This window comes from Lepidochelys olivacea (assembly GCF_965140295.1).
Source record: "Lepidochelys olivacea isolate rLepOli2 genome assembly, chromosome: 3".
In the NCBI taxonomy this organism is placed as follows: Eukaryota; Metazoa; Chordata; order Testudines; family Cheloniidae; genus Lepidochelys; species Lepidochelys olivacea.
Window position 1 is genome coordinate 153052721 of NC_140413.1, and position 23795 is coordinate 153076515.

At 44.7% G+C, this 23795-nt stretch overlaps 1 protein-coding gene across 5 annotated transcripts in view; it reads left to right on the top strand.

Annotated features, from left to right (window-relative positions):
• DAAM2 (dishevelled associated activator of morphogenesis 2) overlaps positions 1 to 23795 on the top strand; it is a 243607-nt gene that overhangs the window by 204939 nt on the left and 14873 nt on the right. For all 5 annotated transcript variants that reach the window (XM_084623282.1, XM_084623281.1, XM_084623284.1 and 2 more), the window contains 7 exons: positions 5507 to 5591; positions 7043 to 7149; positions 8106 to 8194; positions 8792 to 8960; positions 9973 to 10080; positions 11709 to 11769; positions 17614 to 17745. In XM_084623282.1, the coding sequence (XP_084479408.1) occupies positions 5507 to 5591; positions 7043 to 7149; positions 8106 to 8194; positions 8792 to 8960; positions 9973 to 10080; positions 11709 to 11769; positions 17614 to 17745 (751 nt within the window). The remainder of the gene's footprint in view (positions 1 to 5506; positions 5592 to 7042; positions 7150 to 8105; positions 8195 to 8791; positions 8961 to 9972; positions 10081 to 11708; positions 11770 to 17613; positions 17746 to 23795) is intronic.

A 23795-nucleotide genomic window follows, 5' to 3' on the forward strand; every position in this document is an offset into this window, starting at 1 on the left:
AAGTCCATGCAGTGTTTGTCCTGTGCAGGCAGGCGTCTTATATTATTTATCTCTGTGACTCAGTATGGACATGGGCAGTTAGTATGAAAAACGTTATTTGCAATAAGGGAGCGTTGTACTGAAAGCATGTACTTGTGTGCCACTCATCAGCTGCCCTAGCTCAGGCCTTGGCAAAGACACTTCCATAGGGACTATTGCATGCAAATGGGCCATTCATGCCTGTTGCTCCTGCGCAGGAATTGGTCAGCAGTGCCCATCCCCAGAGAACAGGAACAATGATGAGTCCGACAGAAGTGCCATAGATAGAGACACACCCAGGTGTAACTGAGGTGAACTGCAGATGTTTGGACTCGGGCTGGAGGCCAGGCTCTAAAAACCCTGTGAGGGGAGGTGGGTCTCCGAGCCCGAGTTCCAGCCCAACCCAAACATCTACCCTGCAAATTTTAGTGCCACAGCCCGTGCCCTGCAAGCCCAAGTCAGCAGTTCCAGCCCACCTATGGCCATGCAGCGCATCTTCTGTTGCAGTGTAGACATACTCTCGGGTTGGGTATCACATCCGTCTGCCACATGGTACTGCCTTCTCAGCACTTCCAACCCCTTCAGTCCAGACATTGAGAGGACTGGGTGTGGAACTGCTGCCCCCAGAGCACTCCTAGCCCCTCCTCTCTGCCATGACAACTGCATCACCCAGCAGTGATAGTATCATCTCTCGTCACCTCCGGCAGGCTGTGCTGGCAGCTGGGAGAGAAGGTGGCTCTTGAAGGTTGTGTTGTCACTCCCTGCTGGGGGAAGTAGTAGCAAGACTAGCTCAGCCCCTCTGCATGCGCCACTTGAGATCGGCCTGAGTGTGAAAGGGAGCCAAAAGTTTTCTCCTTGTCCCTCCCATCACAGGGTAGTGAGCATGTCCCTTCTTGAGTAGGGAACCAGTGGGGTGACCATCTTCCTGGAAGGAAGTAATTAACCTCTGTCTGGAAATAGCTCACTGGAGCCCAGTTATAGAGGAGTGACGCTTCTCTGTAAGCAAAGTGCAGTGAAGGCATTTAGGAATTTCTCTCCATGTAACTGGGAAGATTAGTCTGCACCCAGAAGTTGGTCTAACTGGCCTAACAAAAGATATGATGATAAACCGGTGCAGCTGTATGTGTGTGGACACTCATACGCAGGCTTATACCAGTGCATCAATTTAGCTTACTCCTGTGTATTATAGGGATAGCTCAGGGGATCAGTCATGGGATGTGGCCACCAGTTCAATCCAGCCTGGTTTGGCAGTGAATAGCAGGCACTATTATCGAATGGCTGTTGTGAGGGAGGGGGAGTCATTCCATTTTCTTTAAGACAAATAGCCGCATCCCAAAAACATACCATGTGCCAGCCTTGGCTGGTAGTTTCAGTAAAGGCCAGGATCAGGTAGGCCATCGAGCATGAGCTTCCTTCTTACCCTACAGCCATCTCTCTGGGTCAGGATTCAATGGGGCATGTGAGAATGTGTGTGTGGAGGCGGAGTTCAATGCTGCTATACCTTTCCTGTGAGTGAAAAAAGCTTGTCGGCCTCCAGGGCTGCCAATCCCAGTTCCTGTCACAAGAGCCACAAGAATCCTTTTTGAAAAGGTAAACTATCTTGGTCAAAGATGAGAGATTTCTTTTTCCAGGGAGAGAGGAAGAGTGGGAATGACATCCTCTTGGTAGGAAAAGTTAACGTACTTTGAATAACTTCATGGTACCTTGGCAGGAGGTGACTGCACTTCTGTGAAAGATGAGCAAGACCTAACAGCACTTGCCCAGGAGTGGAGCAGTAAACTGAGTTACTCTTTCCTTTCTGGAGTGAGTTGGCTGATGAATGACGGGTATACTGTGTTGGTCTTGCAGCGGAGGGGGAAGGGGTGACACCAGCTTGAATCAATGGATATCTTTAAGGAAGAAAAATGAGAAAGTGCTGGATGTCTGTAAGGGAGATTGATGCAAAATGATGGCATGTCTCCCGGGCATGTTCTGAGTCAGGCAGACATCTTTCTCTGAGAGGACCAAACAATAAGCCACTTGAAGTCTTCAAGTGAAGCTGGCGTTAAATCAGCCGAGGTGTCCTGGGGAGATTAGTGATGAATTACTCTGCCGAGTCAATAGGGATTATTTATCTGTCCAGAGGGGATGGAGGGAGGGAAGCTATTTGGTAATTGTTCAGCTTTAATGCCACGAGAAGAAGCCACAAGCAGTTGGGTGTCCTTGCTCCACCACCGTGCGGTGGGGGCGGGGGTATGGAGAGAAGAGGGTGGGATTCCCTCCAGTGCTCTTTAGGTCCTTTTCCATCTGACCAAGGTTGGGGCAGGATTGAATGCAGGTTTAGGCACTGTCCTCACTACAGACAAAGCCTATTGTAGCTGAAGAAGAGGGTGCTGCATTCCCTTTTAAGTCACATGTCACCAGCTGGGTTTGAGGCCAAGATCTCTGTTGTCAGTGAAGATATATGAAGCAGAGAGGACGTGGCTGGAATTACACATGCCATTTGGAGTCTGGAGGACTGTGGCAGTTGGATAAATAATCTTTGGCTCTTGAGAGTTGGTAAGAAAGTCACTGATGTTGGAGAATAGCTCTCCAATGCTGAGCTGTAATTTCTTCAGTGTCACTTTTTGGGCCATAATTACACTTCAATTTGGTGTCTCCACCACATGCCAGGGAAACCTCTATTCAGTCTTGAATGGAAAGATTTTATGCATCTGCTTTAGGTTCCTGTTTAATCAGTTCACCTGTTTCTGTTTAAATGCAACACATCTGTTTCACGTTACTGTTGGAGATTTTCAGATCTACTGCAGGGCTGATGAGGAGTTTTGAAAATATAACGAGGATCATTTGATTAACAACCCTTTGGGCCAGTTGTTCAGCTGGCTTCTAACAGTGGGAATCCATGTTTGTGCTGCTAACATTTCAAGAATTACAAGCAGTTACTGCCCTAACAGAAAAATAAACCCCATTTTGATGAGACCCTTCTATCAGATTTAATAGCATCTGTAATAGTCTGGGATGCCTACTTGCAGTCTTCATGACCCCATTACAGGCTTGCAAGTGACCAAGCTCAACTGCCTCCCTGCAGATGATTGGGCAAGCTTTATGGCACTCTCTAATGTGGACTGGATCAACCAAGCCAGATATTTTCCTGCTCGTAGTTGGGCCTAGCTACATCCAAAAGATCCGTGTTTATGTAGCTATCTGTCGTTTTGGGGCGCTCAAATATTTTTGAACAAAAGATGCATGAAATGATTTTGGTGCTGATGAAAGGTGCTAGGTCAATGGAGTTGGAAACTGAAGTCTTCATTTAGGTCACAGAATAGATTAGAGTGACCAGCAGCAACATGAGCTTTGCCAATGTACCTCAAACCTGTCTGTTCAGTTTCTGGCCCCTTGTTTAAACTAATGCCAGTTGGACAGGATCGTCTAGGTAATGAATGCTATGTTTTTCCATATCCTCTCTGCCTGAATTTTCTATTCTAGGTCAAGGTGAAAATCAGACTAAAGACAGTTAGGTTTCCATGTGAGAGCATGGTGTGCGGGTCTCCTCTGCAACAGTCTGCAGGATCTCTGCCTCTCAATATGGCACATACCTCCTGCAGAGAGCAGTCTCCTAGAAATATAAAGGTGCAGTCCCAAGAAAAACACAACCATAACATTTATATAGCCACAATCTGCTAGGAAGTAGGCAGAGACCCACCAAATTATTTCACATTCGGCTCTTCAGCCATCAGATTAACGGGTTTTTGATCACTAGCAAGTTCATAAACTCACAGATTTTAAGACAGATTTTGAGAGAAGAAGGGGTCAGACCATTAGATCGTCTAGTCTGAGCTCTAGTTTAATGCAGGCCATAGAATTTCACCCAGTTCTCCCTGTGTTGAGTTGAGCTTGAATCAACCTGGTAACTTAGAAGTAAAATGTTTTTTCCAACCTTTCATTTCCAAGCCTGTTAATCCTCCCATCTCTTCCAACTGTGGCTCAACTGTATGCCTTGTATGGAAATCTAGTTTCCTTACCTTTTGTGCTGGCAGTTGGCCCTGTGCATCATTTCTACTATAGCTTCATTTCTAAAACCAACTGGAAGAATAGTTGGGAACAGCATAGCTGAAGCTAGTTAGGAGGCATAATTTTTGAAAAACTTTTGAATGTCTGCTGATTCATATTTTAGTTCCCAGCTGTTTGTTATATTCGGCAACATTAAAATGATTTAAATTTCTCAGATTTAGTAATATTTCCTGTCTGTAAAAATAAAACATTTACATTTGCTTTTGCATAGTTCCAAAAATGTGATCCCATCCAAATGGCAATAGCAGCATGAAATGTTACCGTGATGTTTCTCAGCACAGAAGACAAAAATATTCTGCTGCATTCATCAACCCCATGACTCATTTATTTTTGCTTTTTTTTCCCCCCTGCTAAATGTTAAGTAATGCATTGATTGGGGAAAGTCCATGGAGACTGAAGTCCTTTCTGCACAAAAGCTTCTCCTCTTCCCCTCGCACCCCTCCGCCTTGCCTTGCCTGTAGGCTTCACCCCTGATGTAGAGATTTTCTTCGGGAGTAAGATGGCAGTTCCCTTTGTGGTCCGTTCCATCTTGGAACAACCAATGAGGATGTCATTGGTCCACTGGATTGTGGACCACCAAACCCATTTCAGACAAGCCTCTGGGAGCCATTAGATGATAACAAGTTTTGATGGCTGCTAGTCTGCATTGGATTTGAACTGGTGACCTAGAGGTGAAAAGACTCTTTGATCAATTCACTGAGCCCTGCTTGTTTTGCTATAACTGATTGCCTAATTAACTGCAGACCTCTAAAGAAGAGGGCAGAGGCTGGAGAGAGGAGGAGGAGGAGGATAATTTTACCACCTTGTCCATCTAGCACAGGAGCTCCTATCTTGAAGTGGCTAGCACTGCTGAGGGGGGCCTAAATTCATGCTATCAATACCCTTCTCAGCTGTGAATGCTGGCACGGTGAATTTCTCAAGCAAAACCGATTCTCTTGTCCAAAACAAACCTATTCCCTGATCAAGAAGGGAAACCTATTCCCTGATCCATTCAGAACCATTACTCAATGGCCTTGGAGATGCTTTAATATTCCCAGAGGTGAAGTTTAAGTTCATAGTTGGATTCAATAGTATGTAGATTCAGGGTGTGAACAGTAAAAGTATTTGAAAAGGAAGGTGTCTGTGATGAGGGAAGATAAAAGGAATTCTGATCTATGAGGAGCTGATTGTTGTTCTCCTCCTGCTTTTGATGTGGCTTTGATTAGCTGAAGAGGAGAAAAAAGTATGATCTGGAAAGTCTTTGTACACCAGAATTGGTTAGATCATCTTAAAGAAGGCGACTGACTTCTTTAGACTAGCAAAGCCGAGGATGGGGGAGAGTCTCATAGGAGGCCCTGTGTTGGAAGCTGTCAATGTGGCATTTTATGCCTTGTGCTTTCTTGGGGGGCTTTTTGTATTCCTCAAATTACTAATGGGGCAGTATTAACACTATTGAAAGGTTGAAGCTGTCCAATGATGAAATCAAACGGGCGATCTTGAAGATGGATGAACAAGAAGACCTGGCCAAAGATATGCTGGAGCAGGTGAGAAGAATCACAATTACTTCATACAATGGTTGGTCTAAGGATAATGGGCCAGTTTCCTCCTCTTGGAGCAGCTCATTGGGCCCATTTAAGACCTAGGATAAGTGGATGCAGCTCAGTCAACTTCACTGGGAATGCCTCCGCTTATAGTAGATCTGAATTTGGCCCTGAGACATAACTGTGCTTGTGTAAAAGAGGAGAATTTTGCCCAATGTGCCAAATGCCTCCGTAGTGTAACTCCACTGATTTTGATGGAGTCACACCTTGAAGAGTTTGGTTTAGTAAGTTTTTTCGATTACGTTATAATTTCCTGATCTAGAGACTGTGGTTGATTTTTTTTATTAGTAGTTTTTCTTTCTCTTAATTTCTACTTCCTCTCTCCTGTTCACCCCTCTTCTCCTCCCCCCCGCTGACTATTCTCCTTTCCTTCATTTCTGGTTTAGTGATTAGAGCAGCAAACTGGGACTCTGCAGACCTTGGTTCTATTACCAATTCTGCAGTTGGTTCACTCTTTGCCGGAGTGTTCCCATCTGTGAAATGGGGGTAATGATGCTTACATGTATTTGGACAGTGCTTAGAGATCCTTGCATTAAAAAGTGCAAAGTATGTATTATTATTATTCTGACCCCTCCATAATAGATGGACCATTTTACAAGCCTGTGCCTGGCTCCCCTGATGTCAGATAGATTCAGCTGCTTTGCGTCTCAATATCAGATTGTTGGTTTCTTTAGATAAAATATTAGAGCAATGATGAAAAGCAGATCCACTGCTTGGTGTTTCTTGCAGGCAATTTGCTCCCCGTGAACGTGGGCCGGGGTGTAAGCATGACAATATTTATAACCAGATTGAAGCACGACTCCCACGAGATATGTCAAAAATCTGTCAAAGTATGAGCTTTTAAGGTCAGCACATGAATAGCAGCCTGTGTCGGGCATACATACAGTGGCTTAGATATTGTTTATTGTTTCTGCAGAGCAGGGCAGGAGAGGAGAGAGATAGTTGGGGCTTTGTGTGGTACTGTAGGGTGAGTGGGATAGATAATCTACACTTGAGGGGCAGATTCTACTCTCATTTACATCAATGTAAATCTGCTGTGGGAATGCAAGGAGTTCTGCTGTCAGTTACACCAGTGTAAATCTAGAAAGAATTCGGTGCTTAGTAGTTACAAATGGGAAAGACTCACTGGAACTAAAAAGTATCTAATGAGGTCAGTGAGGGAGAATAAAGGCAGAACAGCAAGCAGATGTTTTAACATGCTCACTCTTGTAGCCACAGCTGCATTGCTCTGACATTACAGTCACTTGGGGGAATCAGAGCTGCTCTTTCTCACAGTAGCACAACAATTCACTCACTCTCTTGCACGCAGTCTCGCACTCCATCTCCGTGGGTGTGTCTCTCTCTCTCTCACTGGATCCCTCATGCTTGTTTTTGATTTGTCTCTGTGGTTCTAGCTGTTGAAGTTTGTTCCTGAGAAGAGTGATATCGACCTGCTGGAGGAACATAAACACGAAATTGACCGCATGGCCCGGGCTGATCGATTCCTTTATGAAATGAGCAGGTCTGTGGGACATATGCTGAGAAAATGCCCTAGGGGCTGCTTGGGAGCTGCTGTAATTGTGATAGAAAATGGATAATGTGGCATTGAATGGAAAACAGTCAAGATATTTATCAGAGGGGTAGCCATGTTAGTCTGGATCTGTAAAAGCGGCAGAGTCCTGTGACATCTTATAAACTAACAGACGTATTGGAGCATAAGCTTTCGTGGGTGAATACCCACTTCGTCAGATGCAACATGAAAGCTTATGCTCCAATACGTCTGTTAGTCTATAAGGTGCCACAGGACTCTTTGCCACTAATCAAGATATTGTGGGCCAGATTCTGCACTGAATTACACCCTGGGGCTCCCAGACATCCACAACATGAAGACATTTCAAGTCATTATATAAGCATTTCTCGGTGGTAAGAACTCTCCCTGGGCAACATTTAGGGGGAATCTCTGAGTTGACCAGAACATCCAACACTGTTCACGTACACAGATGTTAATATCTGGCTTTCAACAGCTGGATCTCCTGGTTGGGACTCATCACACATTATTTTTCCATAGGTCTGTCACATTTCCCACTCCCCCCACATTGGGATCTGTCCCTTTCCCTATCCCAACCTGACACCTCTCCTGGGTGGGACCCTTTTTCCATTTATCCCATTTGGAGTCCACTATAAAAATGCATCTTTCTGAAAGAGACTGGAAACCTACCAGTTGCCCATGAGATATGGTTAAAGTACAAAGCCTGTGTCCTTATGCTACACTCCTCGGTCTGAGTAATCGCACCTGACACTGACTGACAGGCATTGGGAGCAATAGGCCTTTATATGCTGTCGGCTGCTTCAGTAATCCCACCTCTGGATCAGTTTTGTGTATAAAATGAATTCAGCCTGTGCTGAATCTGTGTTGCTGAACGCTTCCTTCATAGGTAGCCCAAGCTTCATGGTGTCCCTCTGCTTCCCCTCATGTAGGATCGATCACTACCAGCAGCGGCTGCAGGCATTATTCTTTAAGAAGAAGTTCCCAGAGAGGCTGGCAGAATGCAAGCCTAAAGTGGAAGGTACGGCAAAGGCCTCTGCAGGGAGTTGGTGAGGGGCAGGGAACGTCTGAGAGATTTACCCACATGCTGTGTTGTAGAGAGTCAGTCAGTACAAGGCAAGACCACCAGCTAACGTTGTCATTACATGCGAAGGTTCAATAAAGTTGCTACTGCAGAATGTGTCCTAACTGATGCCCTGTAAGTTACCCCGTGCCACAGAGCCACCAATGCTGTGTGCCATTTTTCTAAAGGCAGACTTCCTTCACAGCCCCAACCCCTGTAATTCCCTGTCAGGTGTGGCTGTAACAGCAGATACACACAGTCCCTGGTGCTTTTCTGTAAATGTATTCTTTTTGAGGAGGGGAAGATAGGATTCATTCAGGTGTTTAAACTGTTTGTAGCCCTCCTCCTTGGATATTATAGTGAGCACATGAGCATGTTCCAGTCAGCATTTTAAAATGACATTGCCCCGGTTGAGGCCATGACCAGCCCAGGATTGGATGCTTTGAGACTGGGGATCTCTGGGGCTGTGCTTTGGACTGCTTAGAATCGGGGGATAAATGCCTCCAGAAAGGCTGCTGTGACGTAACCTTGGGTCATCTTTTACTTCTTTTCAAGCCATTCTTCTGGCCTCCAAAGAGCTCACCCGCAGCAAGCGCTTGAAGCAGCTCTTGGAGGTTGTCCTGGCCTTTGGCAATTACATGAACAAGGGCCAAAGGGGAAATGCGTATGGCTTCAAAGTCTCCAGCCTGAACAAAATTGCAGACACCAAATCCAGCATAGACAGGTAGGCTGTAAAGTCCCCAAGGAAATGAAAGCTCCCATGCTGTATCTTGCTTCCTCTGGTGACATACTGTAGAGAATTTCAAATGATGTCTTACCTTTACATTTCAATGGTGCTTTCACTCTGCAGGAACCTGAAGTACTTCAGAAGCTGTTAATACAGCACTGTAATTCAGTCACATCTTGGGTGGAACTCATCAGCTGTTTAACTGCATACAGCAACGCTACCTGTATTTAATGTTCCACAGCTAATTGAAACTGCTTAATATCCTCTCTTTTGCAAAAAGAGACATGGAATCTTTAGCAGCCACAAGAAGCCAGGGCCACAATTTTACATCTCATCCAAAACGCAGTCCCGCCGACAGTACAGCACTTTCCCTGTCACCATTCTGGGGCGTAGGTTCTGTATTGACTCAGAGGAAAGAGTGCCACCTACTGAATCAATAACACCCTGCAGCACTTTAGGTTCTCCTTTGCTATCTCCCTTGCAGGTACTTATTAGGCTGTACCCCTTACCGCCCTTTGCTGGGCTCTGATGAGACAACAGTTTAAGAGGGAATGGTTTCAGGCTGTCATAGAATGAGTAACTGCAGTAAGAAGTCACATGGAATTAATCCCTATCTTAAAGACATTAAACCAATAAACCTGAACTTTGTTTTAACTACTGCTATGTGCTTCCTGTATACACATTCTGAGGTTACTCATCCCCTATGTAGCTACTGCCTAGATAATTTTTTCCTTTGGCCTGGATGAGTCTGAGTTTCCATATCTGGAATGTCCTCTGCAGATCCTATGGCATCCCTAAGTCCCAGCTCCCTTTGGTTCTTGGAAAGAATGATTCTTGGGAGAATAGTCTCTTTTAATCGGTGATATTTTCATTTCGTTAACAGAGTTGCTGATTGGTTATGTGAAGTTCGCTTCATTTGACATACCAGATTCCATCACCAAACCCTTTGCAATGGCTGGCATTCCCCCCCACCATCTTTCCTTTCTCATCTGTGTCCTTTTTATTTTAGGAATATTACACTGTTGCACTACTTAATTATGATCTTTGAGAAGAAGTACACAGATATCCTAGACATGCAGTCTGAGCTGCAGCATCTTCCGGAAGCAGCAAAAGTCAAGTAAGTCCAATGCTACTGTCAGTCTTGGGTCTTGATTCAAAGTCTGTTGAAGTCAAAGGAAAATTTCCATTGACTTCAGTGGGCTTTCAATCAGGCATTTAGTTGCTTATAGATTTGCTCTACTGCTGTGTTCCCAAGTAAGGACTAGCTCCTCAGCTGGTGTTAGTTGCCTTGGTTCCATTCACAGCCATGGAGCTATGCTGACTTACACCAGTTGAGGATCTGCCTCTCAGTCATTTGTGAAATCATTGAGAGTTTTATGCAAACATGTCCTGCTTGATACTTCTGAATGATTCATCATAACTAGAGTATTTGTTTGTAATTCAGTACTTGTGCTGTGTGATTGGTACCCTACCTTATATAATATTGTTTCTGCTCCATGCTGGATAGTTGGAGGTTGTTTAAAAAACCATAAAAACAAACAAAACCCAGCAAATAAGTCCCGGGCTTTTTAAGCCATTTTCAAGATGGTCATGAAAACCTTTTTACAGGCACACTTGCACAAGGGGTTGGGATGCTTTCACTTTTCACTAAAGTTTTTGTTGTAAATAAGAGTCCCTGTGGATATTTGTGGAAAGTGAATAAAAAGGTTTCAACTACCTTCAAAACTCTTTTGGAGTTTTTCCAAAGCACTGTTCTGGAATACCTGTGTACAGTATTTTCCCAGACATTGTTCTTTTGTATGAAGCGCTGGCTTGGTCTGGTACTTCTACAGCCTGTGAAAAGCAAGGGAAAAATGAATGCAGATTATAAAGAGAGCAGTTCTGTGCTCCAAGCTCTCACAGAGACGTTAATTAGTGCCAGTACTGTTTTTTCAGATGTGGACACTTCTTCACTAAGGAATTGGTTGAGAGTTTGAGAAACAATTTTTCACTCACTAGTAACCTGCAACCAATTTCTAGCCAGTGATCTAGAGGTGACAGACGTCATCTCCTAGTGGTAATGAAAAGTACTGACTTTTGTATGCTAAGGAGATATCCATTACATTACAGTTTAGAAGGAGTTTGTCTGTTAGTGATCATTAGGGTAAAATTGTGCTAACCTACAATGTTAGCTCATATGGGCTCCTATGTGATGAAAAAGTCATCAACAGTATTTCGATAGTCTAAATACTACATAGATAGATAGATAGATAGATTTAAAAGGGTAGTTTAGTAATAAGTTTGTCCCTAATGGGATTCTTTAGTTAAGTGGGGGAGAAAATGGTGTGTGAAACTGATTTGAGACCATTGTGATGTGTGTGCTAAAGCGGAGTTCTCTGCCTGTGAATCAGGCAATTGTTACAAACCAGCCCTGTGGCTACCACTCCATGCTAGAGAGGTGGGTTGAGTTTATGGGCCCGGTATCTTGCACCATGACAGATGTTCTGAGTTTAAACTTTTCTCTCCTCTCCATAAGTATCATGGGATCTTTAATCTGACCACAAGCAGTTAGGACCTGGGTTTTACATCACATACAAAAGGGAGCACAGACCCTTTCCCCCAGTCCCCAACGTCTGGCGTGACTGGTGCCGGAGGCAGGATCCCAGACTTGATGGACCAGTGGTCTGTTCTGCTACAGCAGTTCCTGTATTCCTGTGTAACACTGCCCTTTTTGTTTTAACTGCTGCGTCTGTGTCTCCCTTGCAGTCTGATGGAGCTGGAGAAGGAAGTTAACAACATAAAGACTGGATTGAAAGCCGTTGAGGTTGTAAGTATGTCAAGATTTCCAAATCTCCACACTAAAAATGTCCCACTTGGGATGTGGGGCACTATATTTTCTACGAGAGAAGGGGGCTTTTCTTTTCTCATTAAGCACAATGCGTTCGCCGGGAAAAATAAATAAAAGCTGGTCCTGCAAAGCTCTAGCTGATGATCCTGGCAGACTTTGGCCTTAACAAAAGGCTTGTTTGATCTTGGTCCGCAGAGCGACAGACTGTTTGACAAATGGCACAGACACCAAAAAATGAAATAACCATCTCTCTGCTTTGTGTGGAGGAATCACTGGTTGCTTAGCAGATGTCCCGCATGCCCCCCCAGGGACAGGAGTAAACAGGTGTGGAATACACTAGACATTAGGCAATTATAACCTGGCCCATCTGACAGCAACACGAGCAGCTGTCTGGCTGTTTAGAAGAAAGGCATGGACTAGACAGAGACGACCAGGATGAAATCTTACACAAAGAAGCTGTAAGACAACATGCAGTGGCATTTCTTCCCACTGTTGCTGAAAGTCCCCAAAGCTGGATTTCTGCTACCTTTGTTTCCTCAGCTGCTGGTTAACTTTTGCAGAGCACTCTCACAAAACTGATTAATGCAAGGTGTTGTATTTGAATGAAGCAACCCTTCCACCCAAGGTATTACATCATAGGGGTTAAAGCGGAGGCATTGGTGTAAATGATCCCTGGGTTCAGCTTTTTATGTCAGCACATGGTTCCTCCACCTAGAAATCTCCAGAAAAATAAACAATACCTACTCATCATGAGGGCATATGCAGAATGAGCAGAATTCAGGAGGCAGATAACGAGTGGTATCCATTGAGGCGACATATTTATTAAGGAAGTGGGAGGGAAGGGTAAAGAGCTTGGGATTTGAAGATCAGATAGCGTATACAGCAAAAAGAAATAAAGGAATAATTCAACAGTAAATCCAAATTACATAGTTGCAAATAACTCTCCATCCACAAGGGTCACTTTGCAAGGAAATCAATGTGATTTAACATGAGCATCTTCAAATTCCTTATGGAGAAACCTGAGAGAAAGGCTATCCCTTTCATTTCAACTTGTAGAATTCTGTAGGACGGTTCAGAAAACCTGTGTGAAGGATCCCATTCTCTATTCGTTTCTGTAGGTTTGTAGAATAGTTTCTATAGAACCCAGTTTGTTTAATCAAAGCTAGCTCTGGTATGTCTGCAAACACACCTCCCTGTTGCAGGGTAAACATACTGTCATCCTGAGGCAGCATGGTGTAGTGTGAGGTGGTGTGGTCTGTTGGACTGAGTTTAGGGCTTGGAGCCAGGGACGCCTGTTTTTTTTTAATCTTGGCTCTGCCACTGACTTTCTGTGTGGCCTTCAACAAGTCACTTAACCTCTCTACCTCCCATCTGTGAAATGAGGATTATAATTCTTACCTACCACAGGGTGTTCGGAGGGTTAGCTAGCTAATGTTTGCATAGAGCTTTGAAAATGTAAAGGCCTGTGTAAGTGCCAAGTCTTACTGTTATTATTTCCTCTCTTGCCTAAGTTCATCTAACAGCTGCATGGCTACATATTCCCCCTTCCTTCTCCCTGGATTTGCAAGCCATGAATCCTACACTGACTGTGTCCTCTGCTGACTGTGGGACATGAGGGCAATCATAGCATTAAATAGAGGTAAAAGACAGCATTTGAGATGTTTGAAACGCAATGAGACCCTTGCTGTGTTTAGCTGTCAGTGACCTTTTCAGTCCTGGTTATCAGTGTAAGGCTGGCTGGCACTAACGTCCCACCCTTTTGGTGCCCTGTTATCTTTAGGATAGGGTGCTTGGTTTTGTTTTAAAATGTCAATGTAATGAGAATGGAAGGTGCCAACTGGCATCCTGGAGACCTAATGTAGCCACTCAGCTGGTGCAATAACCAGCCAGAGAAGTGCAAGCTTCCCCCACGCGACCCTGCCAGTGTGCCTTCACCCTAGCCTGTCAAGACCCTCCCTCTCTAGTCATGAGAGCAGAGCTCAGTCTCCATTGCCAATTCATTTTTTGGCCTCTGACTTGAGATTGCCAACGCAGCAAGGGGCCAACTGGTGGCAAGCGTGATGTCTGTGATTCGGACACCTCTGTTAAGAACTTGAATGAGACCCACCTCTCATTTCTTATACATCATCAAACAGCCTGCAGAGGGTAATGACTTTTATCCTCGTTTTCACCTGGGTGGGATTTGAACTGGTGACCAGGGAGGAGGAGGAGGGCTCTGTGTCCTATTACTGGTCCCCAGAGCCATCCTACTAACTTCAGGGAGTCGTTATCAATTCCTCCTGGATGAAAAGCTCCAGACCCAGTGTGGATTATTGGGTCAGGAGGAAGCACTGGTAACAGAGGCTGCTGATGTGGGTGGGTGTTTGGAGGTCAGAAGCACCCATAAAAAGAACACTGACATGGTATTCATGGTTTGAAGGGAGCCCCACTTATGGCTGATTCAGTCAATTCCCTCCTTGAAATGCAGGCACCTACTTAGTTTGGTTTTCTATTTGTGGGTTGTTTGCCCTCTTGTCCTTCCACCCAGTTCTCCTCTGCTTTCTCGTATGTGGACTTCTGGGGCAAAATCCCCTTCCCATTCCGTCAATATTCCTCCCCCAACCCCTTGCATGATGCTTTTCCGTCTGGGCTGCCCACACATTCCAGTCTATCTCCTGTCACATTTTTTGGCACTTAAAATGCAACACTAAAACAATAATAGAAGATCATTGTCAGGTGTGGGGGAGAAGGTGCAACTTTTGATCACTTTCCGAAGGGTTCTTACCACAATCCTGGCTCCACTGGTTGAGAAGATTCTTCAAGGCCCCATAAGAATAGAAGACTAAAAATAGTCTGTCAGCTGCTCTTAAAGGTACTTATAACCCTTTGCTTCCCCAGGTTTGCAGTGTGATTTTAAAAACGGGACACAGCCCTTTATTGCTCAGTCGAGCTTTTGGAAATCACACATCTGAAGATGCATCCAGCCACTGCTTATCGTGCAGGATACACTGGAGATTAAATTTGTAAACTTCAATTGGCATTTCTGGGCCTCCATCGATAAGCAGCCATAGTGCTGAAAAGGTGCCTAAGGGAGGTGGTATGCATATGCAAACTCTTGTACTGAAGCCTGGGGATTGGTTCCATCCAGCTGAAGTGGTGGCTCAGCCATTGGAAGGAGAGCTTTCATGTCTAAGCATGTACGTTTTGATCAAATACTCCATAATTAAGTTTTTCTTCTGATGGTGAAACCAGAACCCCAGCTATATGGGAAATGTTTCCCTGCTTCTGCCGCTGAGTTCCCCTTCCCTTGCTATTGGTGACACAAGATATAGCTGAATTGATCACATCCTTTATCTATCCATACTTGAAACATATATAGCCCCCATCACTATAGTGTCTGACCAGCTCATGATCTTTAATGTATTTATCTTCTCAACACCCCTGGGAGGCAAGGAAGTGCTATTATCCCCATTTTATAGCTGGGGAACTAAGGCATGGAGAGGCTAAGTGACTTGCCCAAGGTCACATGGGAAGTCTGTGACAGAGCAGTGACTTAAATGAGGGTTTGCCAAGCCCTAGGCTAGTGCTCTAACTGGTGGGCCAGCAAATTGCCCTGATGATCATTCTTTTAAGCAGATTTTTTTAAACAAAATCCTTCACCTCTGATAGAAATACTGCAGTATCCCAGAGTAAAAGCCCAAATCCTGGCACCTCGGTTGTGTTTTGCAAAACTTCTAAAAATAAGACGAAGGCAAATACCTAAGACTGTATTTACTCTACCACATGGCCAGACAACTCCGTGTCTGAACACTAACCAGGCTTTGCTCTTCTACAACGTCTTTAATACAAAGATCTTAAAGCACTTTGCAGATATTAATTAGGGACAAATGCTGGCAAGCCTCAAAATACCCCTGTGAACTAGGGGCAATGCAGTCCTTCATCGCTGTTGTAGAACCAGTGTGCTTCAGCAGCTCTCTCAAAGATACTTTCTGCCATCAGCCTAGCTCCAAAATAGGGGACAGCTTCCTGAAATGCTTTCCCTGTGATCCACAATACCACTGCACTATTAAATAAATCAGCATTTACTTGTAGTTACCACACAGTGTTATCTGAGTTCCAGTTATTTCCCATTCTAAGTATAAGGAAAACTGTAGTGTCTCAGCTATGTGGCACTTAGATACTAAAGGTTCCTTAGCAATACAATAAAGGATCCTGGGAAGTACAGGCCAGTCAGCCTCACCTCAGTCCCTGGAAAAATCATGGAGCAGATCCTCAAGGAATCAATTCTGAAGCACTTAGAGGAGAGGAAAGTGATCAGGAACAGTCAGCATGGATTCACCAAGGGCAAGTCATGCCTGACTAATTGCCTTCTATGACGAGATAACTGGCTCTGTGGATGAAGGAAAAGTGGTGGACGTGTTGTTCCTTGACTTTAGCAAAGCTTTTGACATGGTCTCCCACAGTAGTCTTGCCAGCAAGTTAAAGTATGGGCTGGATGAATGGACTATAAGGTGGATAGAAAGTTGGCTAGATTGTCGGGCTCAACAGGTAGTCATAAATGGTTCCATGTCTAGTTGGCAGCCGGTATCAAGTGGAGTGCCCCAAGGGTCGGTCCTGGGGCCGGTTTTGTTCAATATCTTCATAAATGATCTGGAAGGTGGTGTGGATTGCACCCTCAGCAAGTTTGCAAATGACGCTGAACTGGGAGGAGAGGTAGAAACACTGGAGGGTAGGGATAGGATACAGAGGGCCCTAGACAAATTAGAGGATTGGGCCAAAAGAAATCTGATGAGGTTCAACAAGGACAAGTGCAGAGTCCTGCACTTAGGACAGAAGAATCCCATGCACCGCTACAGTCTAGGGACCGAATGGCTGGGCAGCAGTTCTGCAGAAAAGGACCTAGGAGTTACAGTGGACAAGAAGCTGGATATGAGTCAACAGTGTGTCCTTCTTGCCAAGAAGGCCAATGGCATTTTGGGATGTATATGTAGGGACATTGCCAGCAGATCGAGGGACGTGATCGTTCCCCTCTATTCAACATTGGTGAGGCCTCATCTGGAGTACTGTGTCCAGTTTTGGGCCCTAGACTACAAGAAGGATGTGGAGAAATTGGAGAGAGTCCAGTGGAGGGCAACAAAAATGATTAGGGGACTGGAACACATGACTTATGAGGAGAGGCTGAGGGAACTGGGATGGTTTAGTCTGCGAAAGAGAAGAATGAGGGGGGATTTGATAGCTGCTTTCAACTACCTGAAAGGGGGTTCCAAAGAGGATGGATCCAGGCTGTTCTCAGTGGTAGCAGATGACAGAAGAAGGAGTAATGGTCTCAAGTTGCAGTGGGGGAGGTTTAGGTTGGATATTAGAAAAAACTTTTTCACTAGGAGGGTGGTGAAGCACTGGAATGTGTTACCTAGGGACGTGGTGGAATCTCCTTCCTTAAAGGTTTTTAAGGTCAGGCTTGACAAAGCCCTGGCTGGGATGATTTAGTTGGGGATTGGTCCTGCTTTGAGCAGGGGGTTTGACTAGATGACCTCCTGAGGTCCCTTCCAACCCTGATATTCTATGATTCTATGAAATTAAATGGATAGTATGGAACTCTTTTGTTACTATTGCAGGATCCAGGAGACAACAAATAAGATTTGTATCCATCTCATGGAGATTCTGCCTTTGAGTAGGTGAAAGCAGAGGCTGGGGGTGGTTCTGAACTGTAGTTGCTGATGGGTATATTGGGGGAGAGACCGTGCTCTCTGTTAACTGAAACAACTGGACTTACCCAGCCCCATTATTCTCACTGAGGAGCCATTGCTGGCTGCCAATCAATGCTTCTGACTTCTTCTCTTCCAGGAACTGGACTATCAGAAGAGACGCATGCGGGAAGCAGGGGACAGGTTTGTGCCTGTCATGAGTGACTTCATCACTGTGGCCAGTTTCAGCTTCTCGGAGCTAGAAGACCTTCTGAACGAGGCTAGGGACAAGGTAGGAAAATCCCTGAAAGTGCTTGACTGGAACCTGCAGCTTTCAGACCCACCTTCTGTGGCTCATTACAGTTTTGGGTCAGTTCCTACAGTATCCAAACCATTTTACCTATCATTCTGACTCTGACAGCTAGGAAGCTTATTTCTTCTGCTTCTTTAGGATCCCGATGAGTGAGCTTAGTGAGAGCAAGGGGAAAACTGTGTACCCCATATGTCTCTGTGTACGAGGAGGGAGGGAAACCCCTAACCAGCAGACACGGCGGCTACTTTCCTTCCCCCATATCATGTATTTTTTTCCCAGTGAAAAGTACCAGAATGGCAGCCCTGGGGACTGAAGTCCTCTACTCCCTATGGGCGGGCCATGATGGTAGCACTCAGGCATGGGTTAAGTCTAGGCTAGTCCTCAGGTTCCTGGATGAATCTGGGGCAGAGTCTGAACCTTGCAAGCAGCTCTTGAGAGATTTTGGCCATCTTTGGTCAGTATCTCCTGGAGAACAGAAACATGCCTCTGGAGCCAAAATGGAAGCAGCTGATTTAAGATGCTGGGACACTAATGAGGGCAAGGTGTGGTGGGAGGCAACATCCTGATATTCAAAGAGTTTCAGATTAAAGGTGGTGGGTTTGGTCTGTCTGTCCCATTCACTGAACGGATACAACCCAGATCCCTAGGTTCTGCCCATTGAATCTTTTTCTTCTTTGGAGCTTATTGATGAGGGTGGTGTGTATGGGGAGGAATGGCAATGGTGGGTTTTGTGACATGGTGTTAGGAAATACTGTGTTATTGGGAGTTCTGTCTTTTGGATGAGAGATCAGAAGCGCACTCTTCCTTGGTTCTTAAAGATCCCACGGCATGTTTTTCAAGAATAGGGTGGTTAGATTTGGTCTCCTGGCAAAACTTAGCTAAATTCTGCTGATGTAACGGTGGGAGATATATACATCTGCAAGAAACATTGGGATCCTTCACATTAAAAAGTACCATAAATGTATCAATATTCAGTTGTTGTCATCAGCTCACACTTGCTTTGAAAAAATCTAGTAAGGGAAGTGTAGACCTCTGAAGAGGTGCCAGCTCTTTGCTGATGACTAGAAGCTGGCATTAATCCCTCTGTCTTTTGCTTGAATGGGAAAGAGTATGTATGAAAAGCTCATAAGGATATGAACATCTTTAAAAGAGAACAAGTCCTAAAATAAACAGCATGTAATGGCAAAGTTGTCCTGGTTGGCTGGTATGTTAAAAGCAGTTGGCTGTCCAAAGCAAACAAATTATTTCCCTTGGACCAGTTCATTTCCATTGCTGGTGTCAGTAGCTTGCAGTGAGAGGTGTGAGGGGACAAGCTGAACTGTGAATAAAATATCTGTAATTGGGTTGCCAGGCCTCCTGTTTTTCAGAAGACAAGCTTGATGCTGAAGGAGGATCAGGACAATACAGTGTCCTGTCACCATGCTGTGCCATCACTCTGACACAACATTTCATCACAATGGGGATGACTTGGCTTTTCAAAGTTGCAGCGTTTGCCTCACAGCATACACCACTGAAATCACAAGAGCTGGTTGGTTGGTACAGCAAAAATTGAACAGAAGTCCTCATTTGGCTCTGATAGCAAGGGAAGGGTGGCTTATGTTCCAGACCCTCCACTTTGGTTGTAGTATGGCTTCCCGAAGAGAACTCCCAGTCTCTGGGGGTATTTTGGACCTCTGGCTTTTATTCTTGTCTGGGATAAAAAAACTGCAGAGACACAAAAGAATGAAGAAAAGAGTGGCTGGGGGGAGAGCAAGAGGTAAGCAGACCTTTCAACCATCAAGAAGACTCTGGTTCAGTATAAATTTTGTGTGTGAGGTTTTGGGTCGGTTCCTACAGTATACAAACCATTTTACCTATAATTATACAAATGTCCTTTGTCCTCCCCCTCTGATACCTGATGTAGCACAGAAGAGGTACATTCTGTTGACATGCACTGACTGGCACAAGGCGTTTTCTTTTGGGGTCAAGCGTGGGTTAAACACATAAAATCATTCACTCCGAGGCATGGATACAACATTTCCTTGATCAGGCCAGGGCAGGAAAAAGGGGATCCTGTTGCTTTAAGGATAATTGGAGCGTCTCCCCACAGCCAGACCAATATGTCTGGAACTTGTTGCACACGTTTTTTGACATTTGCCAACATAAAGCATTTAACAAGAGAAGTCTTATTTTAATGACTATAACATACTTCCCCCATTCCCTATTACCTTCTCCTAACACACCCCTACTATTCTTGAACATATGCCTTTCCAGCTTCTGCTGAATCTAGAGCTTTGGTTCTCCCACTGGCATTGAGCTGCCTTGGACTCCTGAAAGAGAACTCTCTGTCCTTACCAGTACTGTGCTATTTCTCATGTTCGCTTCTTTTTTCCCCCTTCTCCTCCTGCTCTTTTTTCAAAACTGGAAATTCTCAACAAACCAGATGTGCTTCCCAGAGCCCATAACAGCTCCCATGCTCAATGGGCTCTCTGTTTGCTGAATCGTGAGCTCTGTCCCTGCCATGGAAACTGCTACTACAACTGCCCAGCAAAAGTAGGACACAATACACAGAGATCTCACTATCCTGTTCCTTTTGATTTCTAGAAATGAAATGGGGAGTGGGGGGAAAGGACTTAAAAAAAAAAATCCTAATGCGCCCTGGAAGAAATGGTCTGGCTCACTGATTTTAATAATGAAGTCCTGGTTTTAACAGCTGGGATTGAATAGCATTCTAAATATAGTACTGGCTAATTGATTGCCAGGAGTTAGGCAGAGCCATCTTTCCTGAGCTTGGATTTAAAACAATACCAAGTATCTTTTCAAACCTGAGAAGTGATTTTTGGGTGTCTTTAGTGCTGGCAAAATATGCTCTGTATTTATTTAGATTTATAGAAGAAATCCACTCCAAAAGAACGCTACAACCCTTTGCTCCTCTCTGCTCCTCCAGTATTCATTGATAAGAGAGACAACTCCAGTAGTCTCTTTTCAGCTATTAATCAGCACAGTTTCAACCAACAATGATCCGGTAGTAGAAGCTCCTACTCAAGTCTTCCCATTTCCTCGCTGCTAAGGGATACAAAGGACCTTACAGCCTGTCCTGGAGGGCAGTACACTCAAGCTATTTAGGCCTTCCTGCAGCCTTCACACTCTCAGACTAATGGGGCTGCAGCTCAATACCTTCCCTGAACCCAGTATGACATGGAGGGAGAGGCGGTCTCTCAGACCCTAGGCCAAACTAACACCTTAAACTTTACCTATAACATAGAAGAGACCCTACCAGAGCAGTCTATTTACCCATGGAACAGGTGTAGTGCAGCTTTCCTCCACACAGCCCCACGAGTGCACCTCAACCCTACCTTAAACCGCATCTAATGTTGAGGGGGGAGTTCAGTCTCACACAGCCCATGCAGTCTTTGGCTTCTTTGCTTAGACCGACGACGACTGGACCAGTTGATGCCAATTGGCCCAGTGAAGAAGTGATGTTGTTTTAAATTTAAGGGCCAGATTCTCAGACGCTGGCCTCTATCTTTGCAAGTGAAATGCTGTAACCACCATCATCTGTGCATGCGCAAAACGCATGCTCAGTTAAAATCAGGCTGAAAAATTGGCTCGAACTCTCAATAGGTTCACTCAGAGTGCTGGGCACTGTTCTGCTGATGGCTTTTTCACCTTCAATGCACTGTAACACCTGTGAGGGATTGGGGTTTTTTTTGGAGAATTCAGTTTTGATGAAGGGATTATATTTTCTGCCATTTCCTGTGTGTGTGTGGCGGGGGAGGGATTGAGAGAAATTCCATCTTGAAATTTATCACCAATTTTCACAAGTTTGATCCACATGTGAAACATTGCTTTCTTCAGAGGGAAAACAGGATGAGTGTGTGTGTCACCTGAGAGAACTGTCCTCCTTGGTTTTGTGGGAAAACAGTGCAAACGCTGAAGCCAAATCAATTATTTTTTTCACCAGTTCTTCCCATGGTGTACATTTTATTTTTCTACTTGCTAGGGATGACATTTACCCCATAAGGCCTGTGTACCACTAAAGTCCCACATAAGTGCTGACAATACACTGAAGTGAAGCAAAGGCATTGTATCTGTTCTCTGCACATGGGTGAACTTCACCCTGTGTGTATAGTTTATAATCTGTTTGTAAAACACTTTGGATCATTCTGGAAGAAAGACGCTATGTATATTTCAGACATGATCATTATCCTAGTGATTAGAATTCACAAGCTGGCTCTACAGTGCAGAAGCTGGAATAGATATAAAATCAACACCACGCATCCTTCTGCCCACTGTTGCTCAGTACAGGGGCATAATGAAGACAAAGAAATAACCTTGGCAAGGTTAAGATGAAAGGGAGGTGGGAGCCTGTCCATTCTCATCTTTTTTTACGACTTGACTATGTAACAATACTGCAAGCAGGGGACCAATATTGAGCATCATTAAGATGGGAGGTCAAAATCTGCACAGCCGCTGGATGCCAGTAAATTTGACAAACATAGTAGCACTGTTCTGAAGAGCAGCAGAGGAAAGTGAAAATCCAGCTAAGATAATAGCCATTAATGGCAGAGAGCTACAAGGCACGCAGGGATACTGCAGTCCAAGCAGCAAAGACAGAATGTCCATTTCAAACACAAAAGTTGGCCTCCCTCGGTCTTTTGGAACTGGTTCCTTCTGTCAGCTGCTGAGACTAATGGACTATTGGGGGAGTCAAGCTGGGGCACATTCCAAGAGGCATGGACAGATACCAAAGCTTGCCATCTCAAACAGAGCCATTTGGTAAATAAATCACCTCCCCAACCTACACTAAATTAGAAATGCAGATGGCCCAGGACAAGTTATCTAATGTGTCAAAAATGCTCATGGTGTCTATATTGCATGAGCAGGGTCGCTATTGGCTACCATGGAACTAGCTCAAATATCCTTTATGATCAATAGGTTTCAAGGCGATGTAGGGTCCCATCCAACCTCTGTGGAGATCGAGGAGTCTTTCCACTGACAGGCCCATAAAGAGCAGAGTAGCATTTAGTCGAACTGCCTTGCTGCAGAATTGGAGTCTTATAGCAACAACTTTTTGGTATCGCTTGACTAGGGAAGTCTTTTAAGTTTTGCTCAGAGCAAGTGGTACAATTCATTCTTCCCATTGCTAGTCCCTCAATAATGCTTGGAGACTCCAGGATAATTGTCAATGTTGTGGTTCGCCCCCTCTTCCCTCGCTTCCAGTGGGGTCTCTGCAGCCCTTTGATGTTTCATTGGCGGGCACAGCTGCGACTGTGTGCTGCCGTCCCGTTTTCCATCTCCTTCTTGAAACAACTTTTTAAAATAAACAACTGTCTAAACCATTTGCTTTGGCAAAAAGAGGAATTCAGTGGAAAGTTTGGCAGGCAATGAGATACAGACCTGTTATATCATGAGATGGAGGAGTGATAAGTTGTGGAAATGAATTTATTTTAATGAAAAATATATACCAGCCCATGTTATAATCTTCCCTCCACCCAAAACCCCACATTTTCCATCTTGCTTTGCCCATGTATCTTCCCCCAAATGGCTTAAGTAATAAGCAAGTTTCTATCCATGTTCCAGTGCTTGACATCACAGAACATCACAAAATACAGTGGTTAGTACTTACCTAATTTTCATATGTGGATTTCAAAGCACTTTACAAAAGAGGCTACTATAAGTACCATTGTCTTCATGTCACAAAAGGAAGCAAGAGTCAAAGGCTCAGGGTATGTCTACAATGGAATAAGACGCCTGGCTGGCCCAGGTTAGCTGACTCGAACTCACAGGTCCCAGAGCCTAAGCTCCAGCCTAAGCCCGAACCTCTATACCCCTAAACAGCCCTTTAGCCCTAGTCTGCTGACCTGGGCCAGCGGTGGGTGTTTAATTGCTGTGTAGATGTACCCTAAGGGACTTGCCCAGGGTCACTAAAAACATCAGTGGCCGAGTCAGAAATAGAACTCCGGCCACTGGCTGGGGAATCAGAACGCCCGTCTACTGGAGCATTCTGGCTCTTGCGGGTTCAGCCTGTTCAGCAGTCTGATCAGTTA